Source organism: Anas acuta, chromosome 17 (genome assembly GCF_963932015.1).
Source record: "Anas acuta chromosome 17, bAnaAcu1.1, whole genome shotgun sequence".
Taxonomy (NCBI): Eukaryota; Metazoa; Chordata; class Aves; order Anseriformes; family Anatidae; genus Anas; species Anas acuta.
In genome coordinates this window covers 3,018,427-3,038,642 of record NC_088995.1, presented here as the reverse complement: position 1 = coordinate 3,038,642, position 20,216 = coordinate 3,018,427, and the positions used below count along the sequence as shown (strand labels likewise).

At 40.0% G+C, this 20,216-nt stretch overlaps 1 protein-coding gene across 3 annotated transcripts in view; it reads right to left on the bottom strand.

Moving 5' to 3' along the window:
- Positions 1–19,960, bottom strand: part of ATP2A2 (ATPase sarcoplasmic/endoplasmic reticulum Ca2+ transporting 2) — a 45,354-nt gene extending 25,394 nt beyond the window's left edge. For 2 of the 3 annotated variants that reach the window (XR_011088634.1, XM_068654430.1), the window contains exons 1-5: positions 19,095–19,960; positions 18,014–18,031; positions 17,841–17,923; positions 9,781–9,885; positions 6,899–7,037 (exon numbers count right to left, since the gene is read on the bottom strand). Coding sequence is in view for 2 of the 3 variants with exons in the window: in XM_068654430.1 (XP_068510531.1) it covers positions 6,899–7,037; positions 9,781–9,885; positions 17,841–17,923; positions 18,014–18,031; positions 19,095–19,212 (463 nt within the window). In the remaining variant the exon portion in view is untranslated. The remainder of the gene's footprint in view (positions 1–6,898; positions 7,038–9,780; positions 9,886–17,840; positions 17,924–18,013; positions 18,032–19,094) is intronic. The other variant, XM_068654431.1, reaches the window with a different exon arrangement.
- Between the last annotated feature and the right edge of the window lie 256 nt (positions 19,961–20,216).

Genomic DNA, 20,216 nt, shown 5'->3' with positions numbered 1-20,216 from the left:
GTTATTTCAAAGTCCACTCTTGCCCAAAAATAGAGTTTATCTTCTAAATTAGAATACATACCAGTGGGGAGTATTTACTAATAAACTGCCTATGAAACTGAGGTAATTGAAACAAGCAATCAAAAAATCCCTACAGTAGAGATACCACCACAAGGTTTAAGAACTGAAATGAGCAGGCTTAAGTAACACAGTATGGGACCCTAGACAGAGCTGAGTATTGTTTCTGCTGGACAGACAGTAACAATTGCAACTGACATCTGAACATAATGAACTGCTTCTATCTGGAAGTTTAGTTGTGGCAGCATGATTTTGATACTAAACTTCTTTAACAAACTCAGCTTAGCTCATCTTCTTCTTCCCTCTTCACATACTAGTCTTCCTCTCACATACAGCCCAGTCTTCCTATTGTGTTTGACCACAAATTTAACCTGTTGTTACAGGAATAAAATTTACATTTCCAACATTTCCTATATAGGGCATAATAAAAATGCTACGAAAAATCAGAAGCTCTTCAAAACAAGAAGTCCACCTACTCTTTCATACAAGGTCAGAAGTGTCAAGTTATCAAAATGAGGACTGTGAAATACACTGTAAACCTGAATTTACACCCAAAGACAGTTAAGATGGATTTCTTTTCAAGAAGATGTAGACTAAAATAGTGGTCCCTTCAGTTTTAACCATACTAGTAAAACAGCATTTGGTTTTACTGCCAAGCCAGCAAAACAACGTATTCTGAGTCAATTTTTTGCATTGATGACACATGCTACAGATTAGAGAGCATTCACAAAACAGCCCTCTCTACCACATGCTGTTCTCCATTCTGGACAGACAGAAGTTATCCTTGGAGCTTACTGCACAGCGCATGCAGAGGTCTAAATATCCAAACCTAAGAACTGTTAGAGGCAGAAGAAAAACATCATACATAAGTTATTCATGTTGCATTCTCATCAATGACAACCAAGGAGACAGGAAAAAACAGGAAAAAACTCAGCTTTCTGGGAGCAAAATATTTCAAAACCAGAACTAAGGTTCTATTTAGAAAAAGTATATAGTGTATTGAGCAATACATAAGACAAGTCATTCCTATTTTAATGCTTCCATTTTGGAAAATCATATTTGAATGTCAGTCTCTCTGAAGAGGGCACCAGAACATTTAATAAGTTGTGCCAATGTGATACCCAGCCTGTAAGTCTGCACTTTTTTCTAATCTGACTTGGTCTAGCTTCAGCTTTTAATCAGTGGATTTATTTATAACACCACCTTCTAGATGGAAACTCTTGTGATCAGCCTATTAAAATATCTAATAGCAGAAAGAAGAAACTGTTACATTAAGCTTCCACTTTTGCCAGATCAGGTAGAGCAGCAGGTGACATTTCTCCACCAAAGCTGAAGTTTCCAAATTTGAATTTGAAATGAAGTTCCCATTTCCAAATCTGACTGCATTTGGGCAATCCAAGAACAACCAGTAAGCATTCTGGAAGTGCAGCACAGCACCAAAGGGCAAGTTTTTCTTAGTCTTAAAAAAGGAAAGGCTTGCTTTGCAAGGGAGATTACGGTATTAGCAGAACTTTATCTTGATGATCAAGTATTTTGTTCAGTACTACTTGTATTAAAACCCCACTGCAGTATCGGTTCTATTCAGAATATAGAACACCAGATATACTACGAATACCAACAATTAAAATAGAATTACGGTCACTGCTTTTCACTAACAGTTCAGCAACTCCAGAGGAAACTGCTGTAAGAAACAGGAAAAAACAAGAGAGTAGTCTGTTAAACTTACAAATGCGTGCAGTGAGTGACACAGGTTTAGGCTGTGCCCTGACTTGAACCTCGTGCATAACCACCAACGTGGTAATGATGTCAGTGGAGTACCGAGTGAAGTTTGGACTGCACTCTTATCTCAGAACTGCCTCTGATGTGTTAGAAGAGTCCGACAGCCAAAATGTTCACCGCAGCCCACAGATTTATGTACTATGCATACATGTATTTATTAACCTCTGTTTTTATTTCCATGTGTGTTTTTTTTCTGATGCAAAAGCAGTACTTTATGGAAAAAGCAAAACAGCTGGTGCTTCATTTTTTACAAAGCAAACCCAACAACTTGCACTAGGCAAGAAGAAATACCTACAGTTGACTTTTCCCTCCATATCAAGAGCTGCTTTCAGCAGTATGCTTTTAGGACAGCCACCAGAAGGTCAACACTTTGGACTGAACTCTCACTCCATTGTGTTGTAGCTGTTTGGTATGCCACCCTCACCCCTTCCAACTACCTCTCCACAGAAAATAAGCCTGTATCTTTAGCAGTGAAGATCAATTCTAGTCATTAAAGTAACACAAATGCAGAGACCAAGTTGCTTTAGAATAAATTCTGCAAAAATCAATGTCTGCTCTTCATACTACACGGATAACCTGTAGCTCCTTCATAACCACATTGGAGTCTGACGTAATTCAGTTCAAGAATATTCCTTCCCAACTTTAATGCCAAAATTCATCTTCCCTTAATTATAAAGTATTTATGCTTTAGAAAGTATCTTGAAATATTCTGCAGTTGGAATTAAAAGCCTTGGAAAGCAGCACTTGCATACTTTATGCCAGGTATAAACTTAAAAGTGAGTATTCAAGCATATCCACCAATTAAATAAGCATCAATTTCTGGGAAGTCTGTGTATTTTTAAGCTGTTGAGTACTTACAGATGTAACAGTAGATGACAGAAACCACTATTCAGCATTTCAGGGAAAAAGGGACTACTGTGACTCCAGCTTGGTCACTTACAAATTACGACTAGTGAACATCCATTTATTAAATCACAGAAATCTAATTAGATATACCATCTAAGCCAGAACACTTTAGACAGAATAATGCAAAAAAGTGAACAAAATTCATTACTGTGCTTCTTTTATAATTAAGCAATTTGCAACCAGTTTATCCCAGCTTGTCAGACTGGGCTTCATATAAAACTTTAAGAACTAAAGCCCTGCTGTTTTAAGTTTCTCTTTAAAATATTACTTTAACCAAGACAAACACTCAAAACATCAAAGGGCATCTTTAATCTATTAAGGCAGCCGCTAGTTACCAATTTAGAGTGCATCCTCCAATAAACTTAAGGTTTTAGAGCAGAGTGGTAATCCATTTAAGACAGGCACACAGAGAAGCCATTTGAGGACAGCATCTGGACTTTTTTTTTCAGTTCATCAATTCGAAGAAACAAACAGTGTAGCTTAGTAACCCTCAAACACTACAGTTCTGAGAACTATGCCCCCTAGAGCTCTGCAAGCCAATTTAAGACATATATCCCAAACCCCTAAACTCCAACTCCATCCCACAGATTTCCTGATGATTATACAGTATCTTTTCCACTGGCTCTGCTGATGCAGACATGGAAGAAAAGTTTCTGAACATATACAGTTAAGCAATTCATGTCTGCATAGTCTCCAGGCATTCAAACCATCAACTGTCTGCTGGTACACCTGCAAAATTATAGCGTGGCATTTATGTCGAATGTTAGCTGCCAGCCATAATAACCAGTAATTGCTCATCAAGTGCTCCACAGTGCCTGCGTGCACACTGATTCCCAAGATAAGCGTAAGACAGTGCCCCTCAAGAGATAGATGGCCTAATCTATTTCAAGGTACTCCACATTTACTGCACAGTGACAATGCAGACCTGCAGTTTCCCCCTATTACTTCAATACCCCAGCATCCATCTCCCCAGTTGACAGAGCAATTAAAGGAAGTATCTTCACATAGCTTTATTTTAGAAGGCCAAGAGGCACAGTAGTCTATGTAATGAACACAGTCAAGCTCCATGGAATAGCCTAAGGAGCCAAAATAAAGAGTCATGGTATTAGCCATTATTGTATTGTCTTTTGGTTATGTTTAACTGCACAGGTTACCTTTAATGGCTTCAAAACTACAAGATAGACCAAATGATTTTGGAAATGGTTCAATGCTACTTATTCTCAGAGAACTCTTGCAGTGGAAAGAAGCAAATATAAAAATGTGTACTTCTGCATGAATTGCAATACCAATCCACCAATTCCTACAGCAAGTTCTCTCTGCATCAGACCCCAGTGTAGCCACATCAAATTAAGACAGCTGTTATAGCATTAACTGTTCTGTAATAGAGGACCTTTAGAAAGTTCTTTAAAATTAGATATCAACACAGGGGAGAAACCTATCACCTGGTTATTTACACCACTTGGTTGAGAGATATTCGCCTGGACACACAAATGTCATTGGCACTTTGCCTAGAATTCCATACCCAGATATGTATCCTAGTATGAAGTGCTCCGTCACTTCCCTACATGGTCATCTTTTTGCAAACACCATGTCAAAGGCCATCACAATACTCTTGCGCTTGAGAGACAGGCATGCACACACTCTCCCTCACCTCCAGGTCTTGACACTAAAGCTGGTACATAGTGTATTGCTCTTCTCAACTTGCTTGGGAGCTTTTCTGAGTTTGATATGATTAAAATTTCATCATTGTCTGACTACAAGTTAGAATTTATACTGTTTCAGTATCAGTGTTCATATTACACTGAAGCACTTACTTTCTGTATAAAACAACCACATGACATACTTAATATAACACATATAGTCACTTTCATTGAAGATGCAACTGACTACTTACCAATGTAAGAGAAATGAGTGCTTAAAACATGCTCAGGACTATTTGACCCACCAGATTAAGCAAGTGTTTTAATTAGTATGTACTTCTACAGTCAGTCAACAGGCTAGACTATTTATGTTAAAGGACAATCACAAAAGTTGGGCAATTTTGTTTTTCTACTAAGCATACTAGTGTTTTTTTTTTTTAAATCCGTTCCACACGCAAACTATCAGACACTGATCTACAATCAGATTTTAAAATAATGCAATAGTTCCCCTGTGAAAAATAGGGTACCATGCTTGATAAAGACGGCCTAGCAATATACACATTCTAGTCAGCAATTTATTTCCAATTCGTTTTTCTCCTTCAGACAAAGATTTTCCAAAGAGATGTCTAAAGTCACAAGCAATTGATTTTATTGATACTGACAACGCACAGCAATGTAAGTAAAGCCTGCACATCCCCCAGCTGTTTTACATACAACCTGAGCTTTGTCTTTTTCTGCAAGATGAAAATGGGATTTCTCTGCCGCTTCTGAAATAACAAAGAATCAGTTGGGAAATTTCTGTGCTCTAGACACCTGTCAGAGCAGCAAAATCTAGCATTTTTCCTTAGCTGGATACCCCAAACCTGTATAAAATACAGTCAGTTTGCTGTTCTACCAATACTCATTTAAGTACCCCACAAAAATCACTATACTCCCATGATAAACTGCTTCCAGAACCACCAGTCTATTGCAAGCACTTAAAATAGGGAGAAAGAAAACTTCAGCTGCTTAAACAACATCTCACTGCAGAACTCATGGATTTAAATTGACTGTAGAATACGGTAATGGCGAGGTAAAACAGCAGAGTAAGTGACAAGGTATCATAATTCACCCTTTATTTCAGCTATCAGCACTTTGTATTTGTACTTGTTCTTCACCCACAGACACTAAGAGCAAACTAGCTTCAGCCTTGATGCGATTCTCACTCACTCGCAGTCACCTCAGCCAGAGCTGCCGTAGCTGAATCATCCTGTGCACAGGACTGAGACTCTGGACAGGGCTTAGCAAACATTAAAAGTTTCTCAAGGAATGAAAGCTGGGAAGCCAGCCAACACCAACTTCATTTTGAGTGCATACTCTCTCTGCCTACTAATTAAAACAGCAGGATAGTCAATTTTAAGGGTATATATTTATCTCCACCTTCGACAGCTACCACTTCTAAAAGCAAAGGAAGGCTAGGGGAAAAGAAATAGTTTGATGTACACCCTAAATTGCTCCCAAAGGAGCAATCACTCAGCTAACAGTTGATAATGACCTACGAAATATGAGTATGCAATTACTCCTGACATTTAACAAGAACCACCCACTTTTATCCGGGAAGAAATCAGAAACAAAGTCACTGACCACTCCAATTTAGTGAAAGAGATATTGCTGTGGCATTATCACCAAAGTGAAAGGGTTTTACATATTCAGTTCATACTTCCATTTTTGTACTCTTTCCAGACAAAGATACATCTTTTAGGACAAGTCTATTGAAAAAATTGATGCAAGAATCAAATCTTTTGATCTAGGACTTTATTTATCTATTTTAAAAAGAAGCAATGAAGGCATGGGGTTCAAATGCTCACAGTAGAGAACAGGATGCTCTACTTATTTAATAATTATTCTATTTGCAGCCTCCTGTACAGCAATACATAAAAGAAAGACGTGCTAAGGCATTATCAAAGATGAGAAACCAATGATGTCACATGCCAGGCACATATTAGCTGAGGACAGAGGAAGACATTTGTAACAAGAAATTGAAAAAGGACTGCCACTGCAAGCGTAAGAGTTGGAAAAAAAATTCAAATTAAATTACAGCTTTCTTTATCTAAAGGACAGAGTGTGACTAAACAAAAAAATCTCTGCATTCCAAAATTTCAGTCATCACATTTAAGAGCAAGGAAAAAAATTTGTGATAGAAAACAGACAAGTTACATGATAGTCTGAACCCAGACTGCCGAAAATGCAGTTTTAGAGTAGTGACAAGTGTTTTAAAACCTGTACTCCAATTAAGATGCTTTGCTTTTAGACCTGCTAATTAAACTAAGTGGCAATTTGAAAAACAATCCCCTCAGTGCAAATGCACATTTAAAGTAATTACAGATGAACAGGAGCAAGGTTGTTCTTTATGTGAAGCATATACTTAAGATTTCTCTAAGAACTCCCCCCAGGGCCTCAAATCATTAAGACAAGGCCCCCACAACAGTTTTACAATACAAACTAATACATGTATGTACCACATAAATGAGCCTTACCTGCCACTTCTACAATATCACCCGGGACGATGTCCCTTGCTTTAATCCTTTGAACACTCTTTCGGTCTTGTCGATATACTTTACCCATTTCTGGTTCATATTCTTTAAGAGCTTCAATAGCATTTTCAGCATTTCTTTCCTAAAATACAGAAAAAAAAAAACCATGCAGTTTAAAGAGCCTTCAAGGTAAGGAAAGGTAAGTATGTCAGACCCAACTTTTCAAATGCAGCATCACACAAATACTACTGACTCAGCTCAGCCACATTTATTCACAACGAAAATTGTGTGACCCATCCCCTTATGAGGTTGCTGACTGGAAATCATTACAATGTAATTCAGATATTAGCTGACATTTAGAAGCTAGATGCTGTTTATTCAAACTCAGCAGAATTTCCTATCAAGAAAATCCTTTATGTCTTGTTACAGGGAGGCTGCACAAACTGTTCTATGTAGCAGTGATTTTTTTTTCACGTCAAAAAGCATCTGTATATCCACGAGTTGTAATCCTAGTCTTGTCTCAGCTGTACCAGCTTACCTTCAAACTGGAGTGGGCTAGCAATACTGAGTTTGATCTACTAATAGAAGTCAAGAGTCAAGTTAAGATGATCAAAGTTTCCCCAACAGCATTATCATCAGTTTCATTTCATCAAATTAAGTCACGCTACAGTGAAATTTAGGCACACTGACAAGAAGCCTCCCCAGATTCTCTAACAGCTTACAAACTTAGAAGAATCCCCACACACAAGTTTTTATTTCCACAAACACTAGCACAATAACTTTCCTATCTCAATTGCAGTTTCCTCAGCTTAACACTACCAGAGATTGCTGTCAATGCAGTGATGCTACCAAGAGATAGGGCAACATAAGAAACCAGCAGTCTATCATTACTGATGCTCAGTCTCATGTAGGAATAACTTATTTCTCAATTTCTCACTCAATTTGCAAGTACAAACATCATACAGTCCTGAAAATGCTAAGGGTACAGCTAGTACACCTTGATTTTAGAAAGTCTTCACTTCAAATACATACCGGCCTTTCTAGACGATAAAAATTTGACCCAGCACATATCAAAACAGACACTTAATCCTCAAAAAGTCCAAGGTTGAGGTATGAGGTGTTTCCATACAACAAAGCAGCTCACCAAAGCTACCTTGAAGGACTTCTGTTTACATGGTACAGCTCTGTGCCAGGCCGTGAAGAGGTACCAGTGCAGGTCCCAAAAGCTGTTAGTAATACTAGCCTCATATTCCACCAGGAAAATTGATTCTGCTCCTCAACAACATAATGCTGACATTACTTTTCTGTGCATTAACTAAGAGTTAACATCTCAGCATCTTTGACCATATCTTTTTGCTCCCAGTTTGCTTGATTTGAAGGGTAGGTACACTGTCCTGTCAACCACTTAAGTACTAGCAGATGGCGCTTTGGGAAATGTGCACATGGAAAGAAAGGTTGAAAAGGGCAGAGCTAAGGCAATGACTCAGTTGCTCACAGTACCTGTAGAAACAGATACAGTTATGGGTGGAGACTACGTACTGTGACTTTTTTCCATGCCCATTAAAACAAGGGAATGAGTCATTTAATCTGTGCAGCAATTCTGTTTCACAATTAAGTTCGCTGCATGTAGATGTACAGATACTCTCTGCACACTTAGCACATCTGAAAAAATTGGTTATTCCCTACAAGAGTTTATCTGACTACACAAGCAAATTCCCAAACTATACGGATAGCTTTACCTTAGATTTCAGGCTTCAGATTATGTGCAGAATTGTAACACACAGTTTCAAGTTATTAAAAATTAGTTCTTCCACAACTGCTTTATACAAGTGACACTAAAGCGTGCACTGCTTTCGTTCTTCACTCTACATAACCTCTGCACCCATTACCAGCTCTAGCTGTTGTGCAGCAAGCAAGATTCCGCTAGAAAAATCAATCTTCTGCTACTTGTGTTTGAACAAAAGCAAAGAGTAGAAACACATAGCAATGCCACGGAAAGACACTTCTGGTGGTTAACAGTGTTTAGGCTCGACTCCTACGTGTTTTAGCATGCTAAGAGGTCTCTCCCTTAGTTTTCATTGTTATTTTGGAGAGCATTATTTGTTTGGTTTGTTGTGTTGTTTGTTGTGTTTTGCTTTGCTTGTTCTTTTCTAAAAAAGCCTGAAGCCTAACTTGCTAGGATAGCAAGTACTTATGTTACATTAACACTACCCCTTTAAAAAAAATCTGCAAGGGACTTCAGTTACCCTAAAACCCCGTAATACTTTTTATCTGCAGAAAAAAATCTAATAAAATGCTCTATCAGAAGTGATCAAATTTGGCAAGTCAAAATTGTTCATATCATTCTGACTATTTTAAGAAGTGTCAGTATGTGTTATTGCCAATACTATTTTATAACTAAGAATTGTAGTAATTGAAGAGGAAGAATACTGTGTTAATTCCCTCAACAAATGCACTAAAACTAGTATTTGTTCTCAAAAGGAAACAGACAAGAAACAAAATTACAAGATGTCCCATCCTTTGTTCCTCAGCTGGAACAAAGCCACATTTTGTAAGCCTATACAAATGACTGCTTCTTAGCTTTGCAATGTTTATTTCCTGAATTCAGGACTTCATTCTGGACAGTTGAGTTGATGTGTTGATCAGTGTATGGCTAAACAAACTGACAGGCACTTTGCCTTGTTGGCAATACTTCTGAAGCTTTCATTTCACCTTTAGTCAATACTTTGTCTGGAATTTATATGATACGTAGACTCAAGAATCTAAATCTAGCCATACATATTGCTTGCATTGTATGAAGCACCTGACACTACAGAGCGCAGTTCCTCTTAAACCAAGAAACTCCAAAACATTTGTGATTTGGTATTGTAAAAGTATCTGCATACCTGCCACACTCCCACAATCGCGTTGGCTACTAATATAAGTAAGATTACAAAAGGCTCTACAAATGCTGTGATTGTTTCTTCACCTTCTTCAAACCAGGCCAGGACCTGTAAGAGAGAAACACTGATTTAAATCAAGTGATTTACATTGACACCTTGCAAACCTAAGACACAGTGAATTTCAGCTTGAGGTTCAACTCCTCAGACTTCAGCAATTTTGAAGAACCCTCAAATCTTCCAAGCTGTAGCTCCTGAAGGAGTTGGCAATATGCAATGGAAAAGGAGAAAAAGAATCTTTACTGAAGTAGTACGAAGTTCATTCTGAAACCTGCTCTTCTTTTAAAGGAGAAAGCTATTTTTTTGGGAACCATACTGCTACTCTTGCTTCAAAAACGAAAGCAGAAGTCATGACAACGGCTCCAGCACTGAAAAGTTGCAAAAATTTTTCATTACTGTCTAAAACAAGATGCAGACTGATTAGCTTGACTACTTAGAGTACTAAAGCTTCGCACGATTAAGGTTTATGCATAGCTAGATTCTGAATTTTAACTGAATTGTTCTTTATCAGTAACTTACACAAATGAAAATAGCTTTACAAATTTTCACTGAGTACATACGAAAATAAATATCTACTAATTAAAATACAACTGATGTCCTATTGAAGCATTTAAGTGAACTGCACAATTACATCTGAAGTCGAATTCAGAGCCAAGGATCTGATAAAAATTAAACTTTTTTTTTTTTTTAAGTAAATCAACAGGAAAACTTGCATAAAGGACTCCAAGAAGATTTTAATCCATTTGCTTTCAAATCATGTTCTAGGTTTAGGCTTCTACCATTCATTTGGCTTCAGGAGAATGGGTAAGCATCAGGGCCTCTGCAGAGTTCTGTAGCTACCGAAGAAAAGTCAAGCTAACGTGACCAGAGAGGAAGAGCTTTTTCGTCAACATATTGAGCAACAGGAAGCCTGGAAAGTGACAGTAAATAGGAACAACGTGTTGAGATAATTAGGACTGGTAGTCAGGCAACAGCAGCAGTCTGAATCACTGACTGCAGTGAGCAAACCGTTACTAAAGCAAGCACCATAATTCCACTGACATGCTGCTCAGAGCTATTGCTCAATTGTGAAACACTCCAGGATGTTAAAAGGAAGAAGGAGCAGCAGCATGAAAGCCTCAAGCAGAAAGCAGACTGTCAAGCAAACCCAATGCAACAACAAATTTTATTACAAAAGAATAAACTTGTAAGACCCAGGTTATGATTAGTAAGACTGAACCACTCCAACTGGCAATGCATAATTTGGAGGGTCTGTGTAATCCCTCTGGAGAGAGATTTACTTAGGAATTCTTATGCTCTTCACATCTCAATGCCTCTTCCCTCCTCCCACACCACACATCTTCAATTCCCAGTAACAGCTTCTGCCATTTGACCTGCTGAAGCGCAGCCTACACGGTAGTTTTCACTCAACACATTACTCCTTACATCATGGGCAGCTTTTATTCTTCACCAGCACTGTTGCCTCTAGCAGAGTTATAGAAATGGCTAACAGCATGTCCCAGTTTCCTTGGCATATACAAAGCCACACACCATCAGAAAAGCTGCTTAGTATCCGTTTCTTCCTTCCCTTTCTTTATTGGGATTCCACAAAGCCAATGCTGCTTCCAAAAAAGCAAGGAAATTCAATCATTTTGTAGCATTCTTAACAGAGCAGACAACTGCAAGGTTAACTGAAGTAAAACATCTGCTTTACATAATACTAAACCATAATCTTTGCAGATTGAAGACCATGTGGGTTGTAAAGCAACATCGAGAAAGCCTGCAACTTCAAGAGGGAAGGAAAGTAGCTACAAGAACAGCATGATCCATGCGCATCAAGGAGAGCCAAAATTAACTTTGAGATCTTTCTTTCAATATACCATTATTTCAAAAAGAGCAGATGAACTCAGAAATCCTAACAGTACAAATCTACCAAGTTGCTTTAGATCTTCACTGTTGCTTGTTTGGCAAAGTTATCAATCTGTAACTAGATTGAAATGAAAAACAGTTAATCCTGGAGGCAAGCAGCACACATCTCACCCACAAAGTTTCCACACAACCATGAACTGTGTAACAGAACCTACACGGTGTAGTTCTAGAGTGCAAACATAGGCATGTAAATAACAGAACACCTGAATGTAAGTCCTTGGTTTTGCTATAGCAAACTACTGCTACATTAGCACTCCACTGAGGACATTTGTGACCGACAAGACATGCTGCACTAACAAACAGAGGTTATTATTTGGTAGTAGCCTAAAGTTAACAAACACAGCAAGCTCAAAAGGTAGAGCAAGTAATACATGTAAGTTTAGGACCATTTCATTATGCATTTTTGATAACAGACTGTAAATCAAAGCCTAGTAGAGACTATAATTCTTGCCCAAAGCATTGAGTCTATGTCAAAAAAGCTTCCATTTGCACACTTTAAAACCCTAAAGCGGTTTTCCATGAAAGATCTTTGGCTACTACTCAGAAGGGCCCCACCATATTTTAACCACTTAAACTCACACATAGAGAAGCTTAATTACAACATCATTGATCCCCAGTGGACTGTTCAGGTCAGTAGGAAAAACTATCATTTATGTTTTAAAAAGCAAGAAAAAGATAAAATAATTGCTCAGGGGAAACAAGAGCCTGACAGCATAAGGGAAATCACTAGCAAGACCTACCAGTCCCATACCAACAGCCCACACAAGCAGCTTTGAGGACAACTTTCATTTAGCACATCTGATTTAGTGTTGCTAGAGTCATGGCTTACAGAAGCCTACTTTATCCAAAGCATGATGGGGTGGACCTGCAGGATACTAAGTCCAAAAACATGCAACAACGGGCAAACAGCACTTAGTTTTTGTGGTTATTTAAAGAAAGGGGGTCAGAAGTACAATGCAGAAGTCAGCCAGCAATGAGGCAGACTACTGATCAATACAGCTGCAAGAACAGAAGTGTCCTTACAGCCTTTTGCATTTCTACAAATTAATATCTGCGGATTGCGAGGTTAAATTATGGTGGCAAACTGCCTCACGTGTCCATTTGTCATTAAGTAACAGAAAGAATAAAATGAAGAATGAAAGTTTCAAGATAAAATTCTGTTGCCCAGCAAGCTGTACCTACTACCAGAGGAAAAGCAAACAGTTTGTTGTCAGCAACCTAACAAGGCTTTTTTTTGTTTGTTTTTCATTTTGACAATGGAAACTTTGAAGCAAGCAGGCAGATTAAGACCTCATCCTGACGAAAAAGGTTTTAGACTAATTAAAGCTAGTCATGTAGAACTACAGCAAGCCTTTAAGAGAGCCCTCTTCTCACAGGACACTCTAAGTTAGGATTCAGTATGTTTTGGACAGAATACTAACTACCACTTCTCAAAAATCTTTTTAATGATTTTTCTTCTCAATACAAATTTGCTTAATTTTAAGCAGATATAAGCTTTTTTTTTTTTTTTAGCAGTCTTGATACTTGTTCTAGTTACTTGACAGTTATCCTGAAGACCAGGAAATAATCCCCAATTTGCTAACAGATTTTATTTTTAATTGCTACCCAAGAAAAAGAAGAAATCTTGGCCAGAATTATTGGTAAGAAATCAATAATTTTATTGGGTTAGCAAATCATAAATATCCAATAGTTTTGCTACTCCATACTTCTAAATCAAGAACATTCCTGTGATTGCTGTAGCAAAACCAGGGACAATAAATATACATAATGCTTATAGTTTAATTTATACAAATTAAAATGGAATCACAATTGCTTCCTACTCCTTTGTCACCCCACCTATCATTTGGTGTCTCGGGTCCTATTGAGTAATCTGCGTTTGGCTAAAAGCATGCCAGTGTAATGTACTTCAGCAACCCTTATCTCATGTCACATACAGCTCCTGACCTTACCAGGTAGCTCTGGGGTGATCCCAGGGCAAAGCCTGCAACATTTTACTGGCACATCTAACTCCCTTCACCAGCGGCTTTGTTCACCTTTTAACACAGATGAGGCTATACTCATACTAATTTCCAGGATATAACCAACATCTCCAGCCTAAATCACAATATATTGTTTTCATCTAAACACACACATTGACCAGCAGAAAGAGACCCAGAACATTCACTTTTAAGTTAGTTCAAGCATTACAGAAGTAATTGAACCAAAGAGGAGTGCTCTCAAGATGCTGAAGTTTTAACTTTAAAATACAAGCTTTTACAAGCACATACTTCATCGTGTAGAAGAGAACTCAGCAGAAATGTGATGCAAAGATAGGACTGTACAGTTAAGCATACATCACATTCTTCAAAGCATTATTCCCAATCTGGGGCACAAGTAACATTTTACAACTTGTTGAAGTGATTTATACAGCAAAGCAAGCTTATTTTTAACGTAAATACTGTAGATTTTAGTGCGTGTTATCGACATAGCAAGGATTAAAAGCTGGATTTCATGGTAAATTGAACATCCTCTTATTTACACCTAGAAAATCAAGCTACCAAAGCCCCTGAACCACTGAGATGCATTTCACTAGTTACCTCTGTAAAAGCTTCACCGTGTCCAACAAAACACTGAGACAAGATCTGAGTGCGCATGTAGATACATTTACTTCAAATCAGAAATGACACTGTTTCTCTTCAAAAGCCATACTTAAGGCCAGTAAAAATATTGGAGAAACAACAGTGTAAGAATTGAAGCTGTTACTAACTTGGCACATCTGTAACAGCAGTTCCGACTTGGAATGTAGCACACGGTATCTACAGCCAAGGCAACAGGCAGCATATGACCCCCACGATCAGCTAGGGTGACAAGGAATCAGCTGTTAGTCTGATTTATTTTACTGACACATACCTGACAGGGCTTGTGGGAGTAGAGGACACAAAAGGCACTCTGAATACAGAATATTATGGTATGTAATAGGTGATGTTGCTACACAAAAATGTAGCTGAATGCAGATCTCGATGTTAAAGACTTTTTTCTGTGCCATCAAGCATAATAGTAAAAATCTAATATGATTTAAGATCACAACACAATTACCAGAGAAGCTTCCATGACACAAACTAGTACCCTAACATACCTTGAGGTTCCATCTCTTAGACCTGAACCTTCAAGTTCAACAGTTTCTTTAAACTGACAATGAAGAAGAACACTACTTTCACTGCCCTAACAGCACCCATGCCTTTCCTGCAAGCACGCAATGACAACTGGCTGCCACTAGCACGGTGAAGTACATTCTCCATCTGATCTTCAGTAAACTCAACAGCTCAAGTTCTAGCAAGTTTTAGTGACACACTCAAAGCTTAAAAATAAAGTCAATCCTATACTCATGCCTAATTTCAATTGTTGGCCCTCTCACTAGTAATTCAAAGACTTAGCAAGATCTGGGGGTCATTCATTCTTAAACCCAAGCTCGTTAAGCCATTTTCCCCTATTGTCATGCAAAGTAAACAATTCATTTAAGCATCTCCACAGAAACTCCCTTTTGGATATACACCAGGTCTATAAGTACACCAGGTCTGTAAGTCTTCAGCTGGACGTTATTTCAACCCAGAGCCATTATCCAGTCTTACTTCTGCTGGTACACTATCCAACACCCTACCTGAGTACTGCAGTGTCTATCAAACAATAAAATATAGCAAGAAGTAGTCACTGAACTGAAGTGTGAATGTGCACATCCGTCCCACGCATAAGTCTGAGGGGTCTGACACTGCCCCCAAGAAAGGCAAAGTCTTATTAGATGAAAGAGCAGTTCTCAGTGGTATTAGTCAATATCCTAAAGCAACACAAATTTAGTTGACTCCATTTTAAGTTTAATTATCCATTTCAAGATCTCTAAGGTACAGGAAGTTTTGCATGCTTTCCAACAGAACAAATGGCAAGACTGAATTCTTAAGGCTTGCAAAAGAGCATAATACACGCATTTAAGTTAACTTTCAGTATTAAGTTGTTCTACCATAAGAATGACTTAGCATAATTTATTAGTCTCAACTTCACATACGACACCAGTATTTAATGTAGTTATTTTCAAGTTCTCTCATGGAAAAACTACTGTCCACATGCTTAACACAGCTACGCACACTCTTCAAACGTTTTCAGGAGCACTAGAATTTAGTTGATGTTAATTCCACCCAATTTTACAGCAATACAATCTATGAACACATTCAACAGTTCCTTGCAGCTACTACCAAAGCCTCTAATATGCTTTCATCAAGAAGTGTCAAAACAAAATAAAATCAGACAATGCATGATCACATTCTGAACAGGGGAAAAGCCAGAAACTAACACAAAGGAGGAGTGCTTTTAAAGTGCAGAAATAAAATGTATTAAGTTTTTTCCTTTACATTTCATTAAAAGGAAAATCCCTGCTATTCCCAAAATAATCCTACAGCAGGTAGCCATAACTCTTAAATAGGAGACAGAGAAAAGGCAGAGCAGTAGCCCAAGGTCATACACCATGCCAGTTGCACAAAAGCAGAGAACCCAGATCTACCCTACGCTCCTTTCGACTACAGTCTCCCCTTAATTAGGCAGGAAAATTAAGCATACTGAAAAAGAGAAATTGAATCCAGTTACTAATAAAGTTTGCAAAGCGTGCTTGGCAGTGCATATTATATGACTGCTGTCAGTCTAGTGATGTACTGAATACTCATTCGGCAATTAAATCTTTTAAGTTTGGTGAAGTTGTTTTTGTCACTTGGTTACAATAAAAACAAAATATATGTTGGAAGGAAAGGCTAACAATATTCTGTACTGTCATTTATTTCATCCCCTTTCCATCCTCTGGGGAAAGAAAATGAGAAAGAGAAGAGGAAAAAAGACTTCTGAATGACCTGTTTATTCAAATTGCTATGGGCAGCCCAATTTCCTCCCCAGGAAACAGAAGAGTGAGTAAAGCACCTCTGTGTCCACAGCCAAGATCAATGCCACCAACCACTGCTCAGCTGGTAACGGTATATACATACCAAAACCCAGCGCATTTTGAAAGGAGGTGTTGGTGTGGGGATAGATAAAACTTCCCTTGGTCAAGGATCAGCACCACAGCATGCGGCAGCAGCCACAACAGGTCAACCCTTCCCCCAACTCCATATCCTCCCCCATTACAGAACAGTTTCTCCTCTGCCCATCTAATTACCTTGCCCTTAGCTAGAGTCACAATTTCCACACCCCTAACAGCTGCAGCTTTTTTTTTTTCCAAGTAGTTAATTACAACTGGAGGGCAAAGTCTACTATAAACTTTTACTTCTACTGAAACAATTTAATATTCTGCACTTTTTTTCCTGTCATCCAGCTCCCTAAGATGCATAGCTCTCATCTTCCTTCTAGACTTAAAACTTTGTTCAGATTTCCATTTTTTCTGTAAACGCATACATTTTACATATTGCATAAGATGACCAACTAAACGTGCTTTTCTAAAAAAAATTAAATTTCATTCTTGTTCTTTTAATCCAGTACGCAAAGCAAGATGTTCATTTTATGACTAGACTATCCAAAGGTCAGTTACCAAATTTGGTCAACAATGGTGCCATCACAGCCGTCATCATTCTTGTCACTGTCAAAAGCAACAACTGTCACCTTGCTATTATCAGGAAGGGAAGGCAACTGGAATATTCGCCATGTAAATTCTATTTACAGTCTGCACTGCATCCAAAAATGTCTTGCAGTGATTATACATTGAGCTTGATAACAATTAACTCAAAGGCAAGAAGGATGACCAGTTAAACACTTACTCAAGGTTAGTTTTCAAAGCCAACAAAAGCATTGGGAAATCCCACTTCAAATAAGCAAGCGGGGTTGAATAAGAAGTACTTTTAAAATACCTGCCTAGCATAGTTACGTACTTCTGACTCATGCAGTGAAAGATTCCCCAAAACTTTCTTCTTTAGCATAGAAAAAAAATCCATTCACAAGGCAACCAATTTAAGAGAGAGAGATTTACTAAGCATCTTATACTTCTACCTCTTGAAGAAAGAGAAGGGTGTACAGCTCCTATATGTTGGAACATACGTCATTTCTGAGTCTGCAATATACAAGCCAATGAAATAAGAACAATTCATACTTACGAAAGATATGCAAGCTGCCAGCAACAAAATTCTAACTAGTAAGTCTTCAAATTGTTCAATCACAAGCTCGAGTAAGGTTTTTCCTGCAATGGGTAAAGATGACATTTAGTCATGAATATAAAAAAGGATGAACTATTGACAAGAACTAGAAAATTTCAAGAAAAAATGCTTACCTTCCTCAGCTGGTAATTCTGTCAGTCAGATTTTTTCAGGAAGCATGTCAAAGAGAAGAAATCATTGAAGAAACATTAGAGCATTATAAGGCATCCACCAGATACTGCTTCTGCATCGTACACACGACTCAGTTGGGTTTGAGAGCCATACCTTAAGAGCCATTAAAGCAGCTCTTTTCATTGTAAGAACTGAATAGGCCTGCTAGTCTTGCATTTTAAGACACATACAGGTTAGCTGAGAGCTGCTAAGGGTTGTAAATTCAGCCAAGTCATCACTCCAGCCAGCTGTGTGACTTCTGCTGTTGCTGCATACAAAGGGTCAAAGGCTTAAAATGCTTTCCAAATGCTTTCTGACAAGGATTTTCCTCCACAACCACTTAAAAAAAATCAAAGAAGGAACTCGGTTCAAAATATTTCAAGTGCTTTTCTCCATTTCAGAATTTTCTCATTTCTGCTCTCTCTTTATTTCCCCACAACTACATTTAGCATTACGAGAGGCATAAAAGGGGAGTTAAAGCTAATAAAAAGAAATACATATAATTTTCTCACAGCTTTTCATTTTTACACAATGCCATCATAGTTCAAAAGGGACTAGTAAGGACAAATAGTGAAGATTTTTTTTAAATCGCCCTATCTGACGAATTTTGTGTCCCGACTCAGGAGAAGAATGTAAAATGAGGGACAGAAAGGTATCGGAAAGCATAGAAAAATGAAGGTCAAGACGGACAAAAAACCCCACGGTGTTTCATTTCAGAATGGAAGAAGATTTCCCACCGTTAAGGTGAAAGGAAACGGAGGTGACATCCTCCTTCCCAAAGCAGCCCTGCGAGCTCGGGGTATGAAAGAAACCCACGAGGTGGAGTTCAAGTCAGCCATCTTCTCTCCCTCGCTCCTATTCCGGGTCCTGTAAGAGATGCCGGCTTTGCAAATACATACACGTCAGGCCTTGAAACCGGGCCCCGAGAACGATGAGCGGAAGAGAAAAGAGTGGAAGAAAAAAAAAAAAAAAGGGAGCGGAGGGAGAAAAGAAGACGAATGCCAGCGACAGCATCCCCGCGGCTGAGGGGGCCGGTTCACCTACCGTTGGAGCCCCATTTCTCCTTCAGCTTCTTGACTTGCTCCAGGCTGAGCCCGGTGCTTTCGTTGACCCCGAAATAAGCCAAAACTTCCTCCACAGTCTTTGTGTGCGCGTTCTCCATGGCTGGGGCAAGGAGCAGCAAATGGTGCCTGGCTTCTGCTTGTTCTTCTTCTTCTTCCTCCTCCTCCTCCTCGTCAGCGGCGGGCGCAGCGGCGAGCCCCCTCCTCAGCCCCCTCAGCGCCTGGCTCTGTCCCCCACCGCCCCCGTGCTATCACCATAGACCCCCTCCCGCACCACAGGAGAGCCCCCGAGCCCACCTCACCGCCTCTCTCTTCCCGAAGGAGGCAGGAGGGGACGTTAAAAAAAAAAAAAAAAAATTAAAAAAGGAGAGGGGGGGGAAAAACCCGATGGAAAAAAAAAAAAAAAGCCCCCGCCCCCCCTCCCACCCCACACGCCCTCTGAGGGAGCCGAGCGGGGCTTCGGGCACCCCCGAAGCCTGGCTGAGGAGAGCCGCTGCGGCCTGAGGGGCGCGGGGCAGAGCGCGGCCGGTTGGCCTCGCCGCCTCGCCTTTCGCCTCGCCGAGCTCCGAGCCGCCCCCGCGGCCGGCGATAACGGCTCCGAGAGGCGGGGAAGGAGAGGGGAGGGGAGGGGGACACACACACACACAAAAAAAAAAAAAAAAAAAAAAAAAAAGGCGCAGCCGCCCCGCTGCCTCCCTCCCAGCCGGGTGAGGGTCGCTACGCCCCCCTCACACACACTCCCAAGGCCGCCGTCAGGGCTGCGGGCTCGTTCAACCCCCTCCTTCCCTCCCCCCCGCGAGGTTCCGTGGCTCCGGTCGCGCACCGGCGGCGGCGGCTGCTCTAATGTAACTTACGGGAGCTGGGCCGCCCGGGGCCCCACTCGCCGCCGCGGCATGTGGACGCCGCTCATTGGCGGGAAGAACGGAGCGGGGCGGGGGATGGAGCGGCCCCGCCCGGGGGCCGCTGAGGCGATGGCGGTGGCGGTGGCGGTGCCTGGCGCGGTCCTGCGCAACGCGGGGCGGCCGCCCTCCGCCCGGGGGGGGAGGAGGAGGAGGAGGAGGCGGGCGCTGCAGGCCTCATGCGGCGGCGGGAGAGCTTCCGCCCT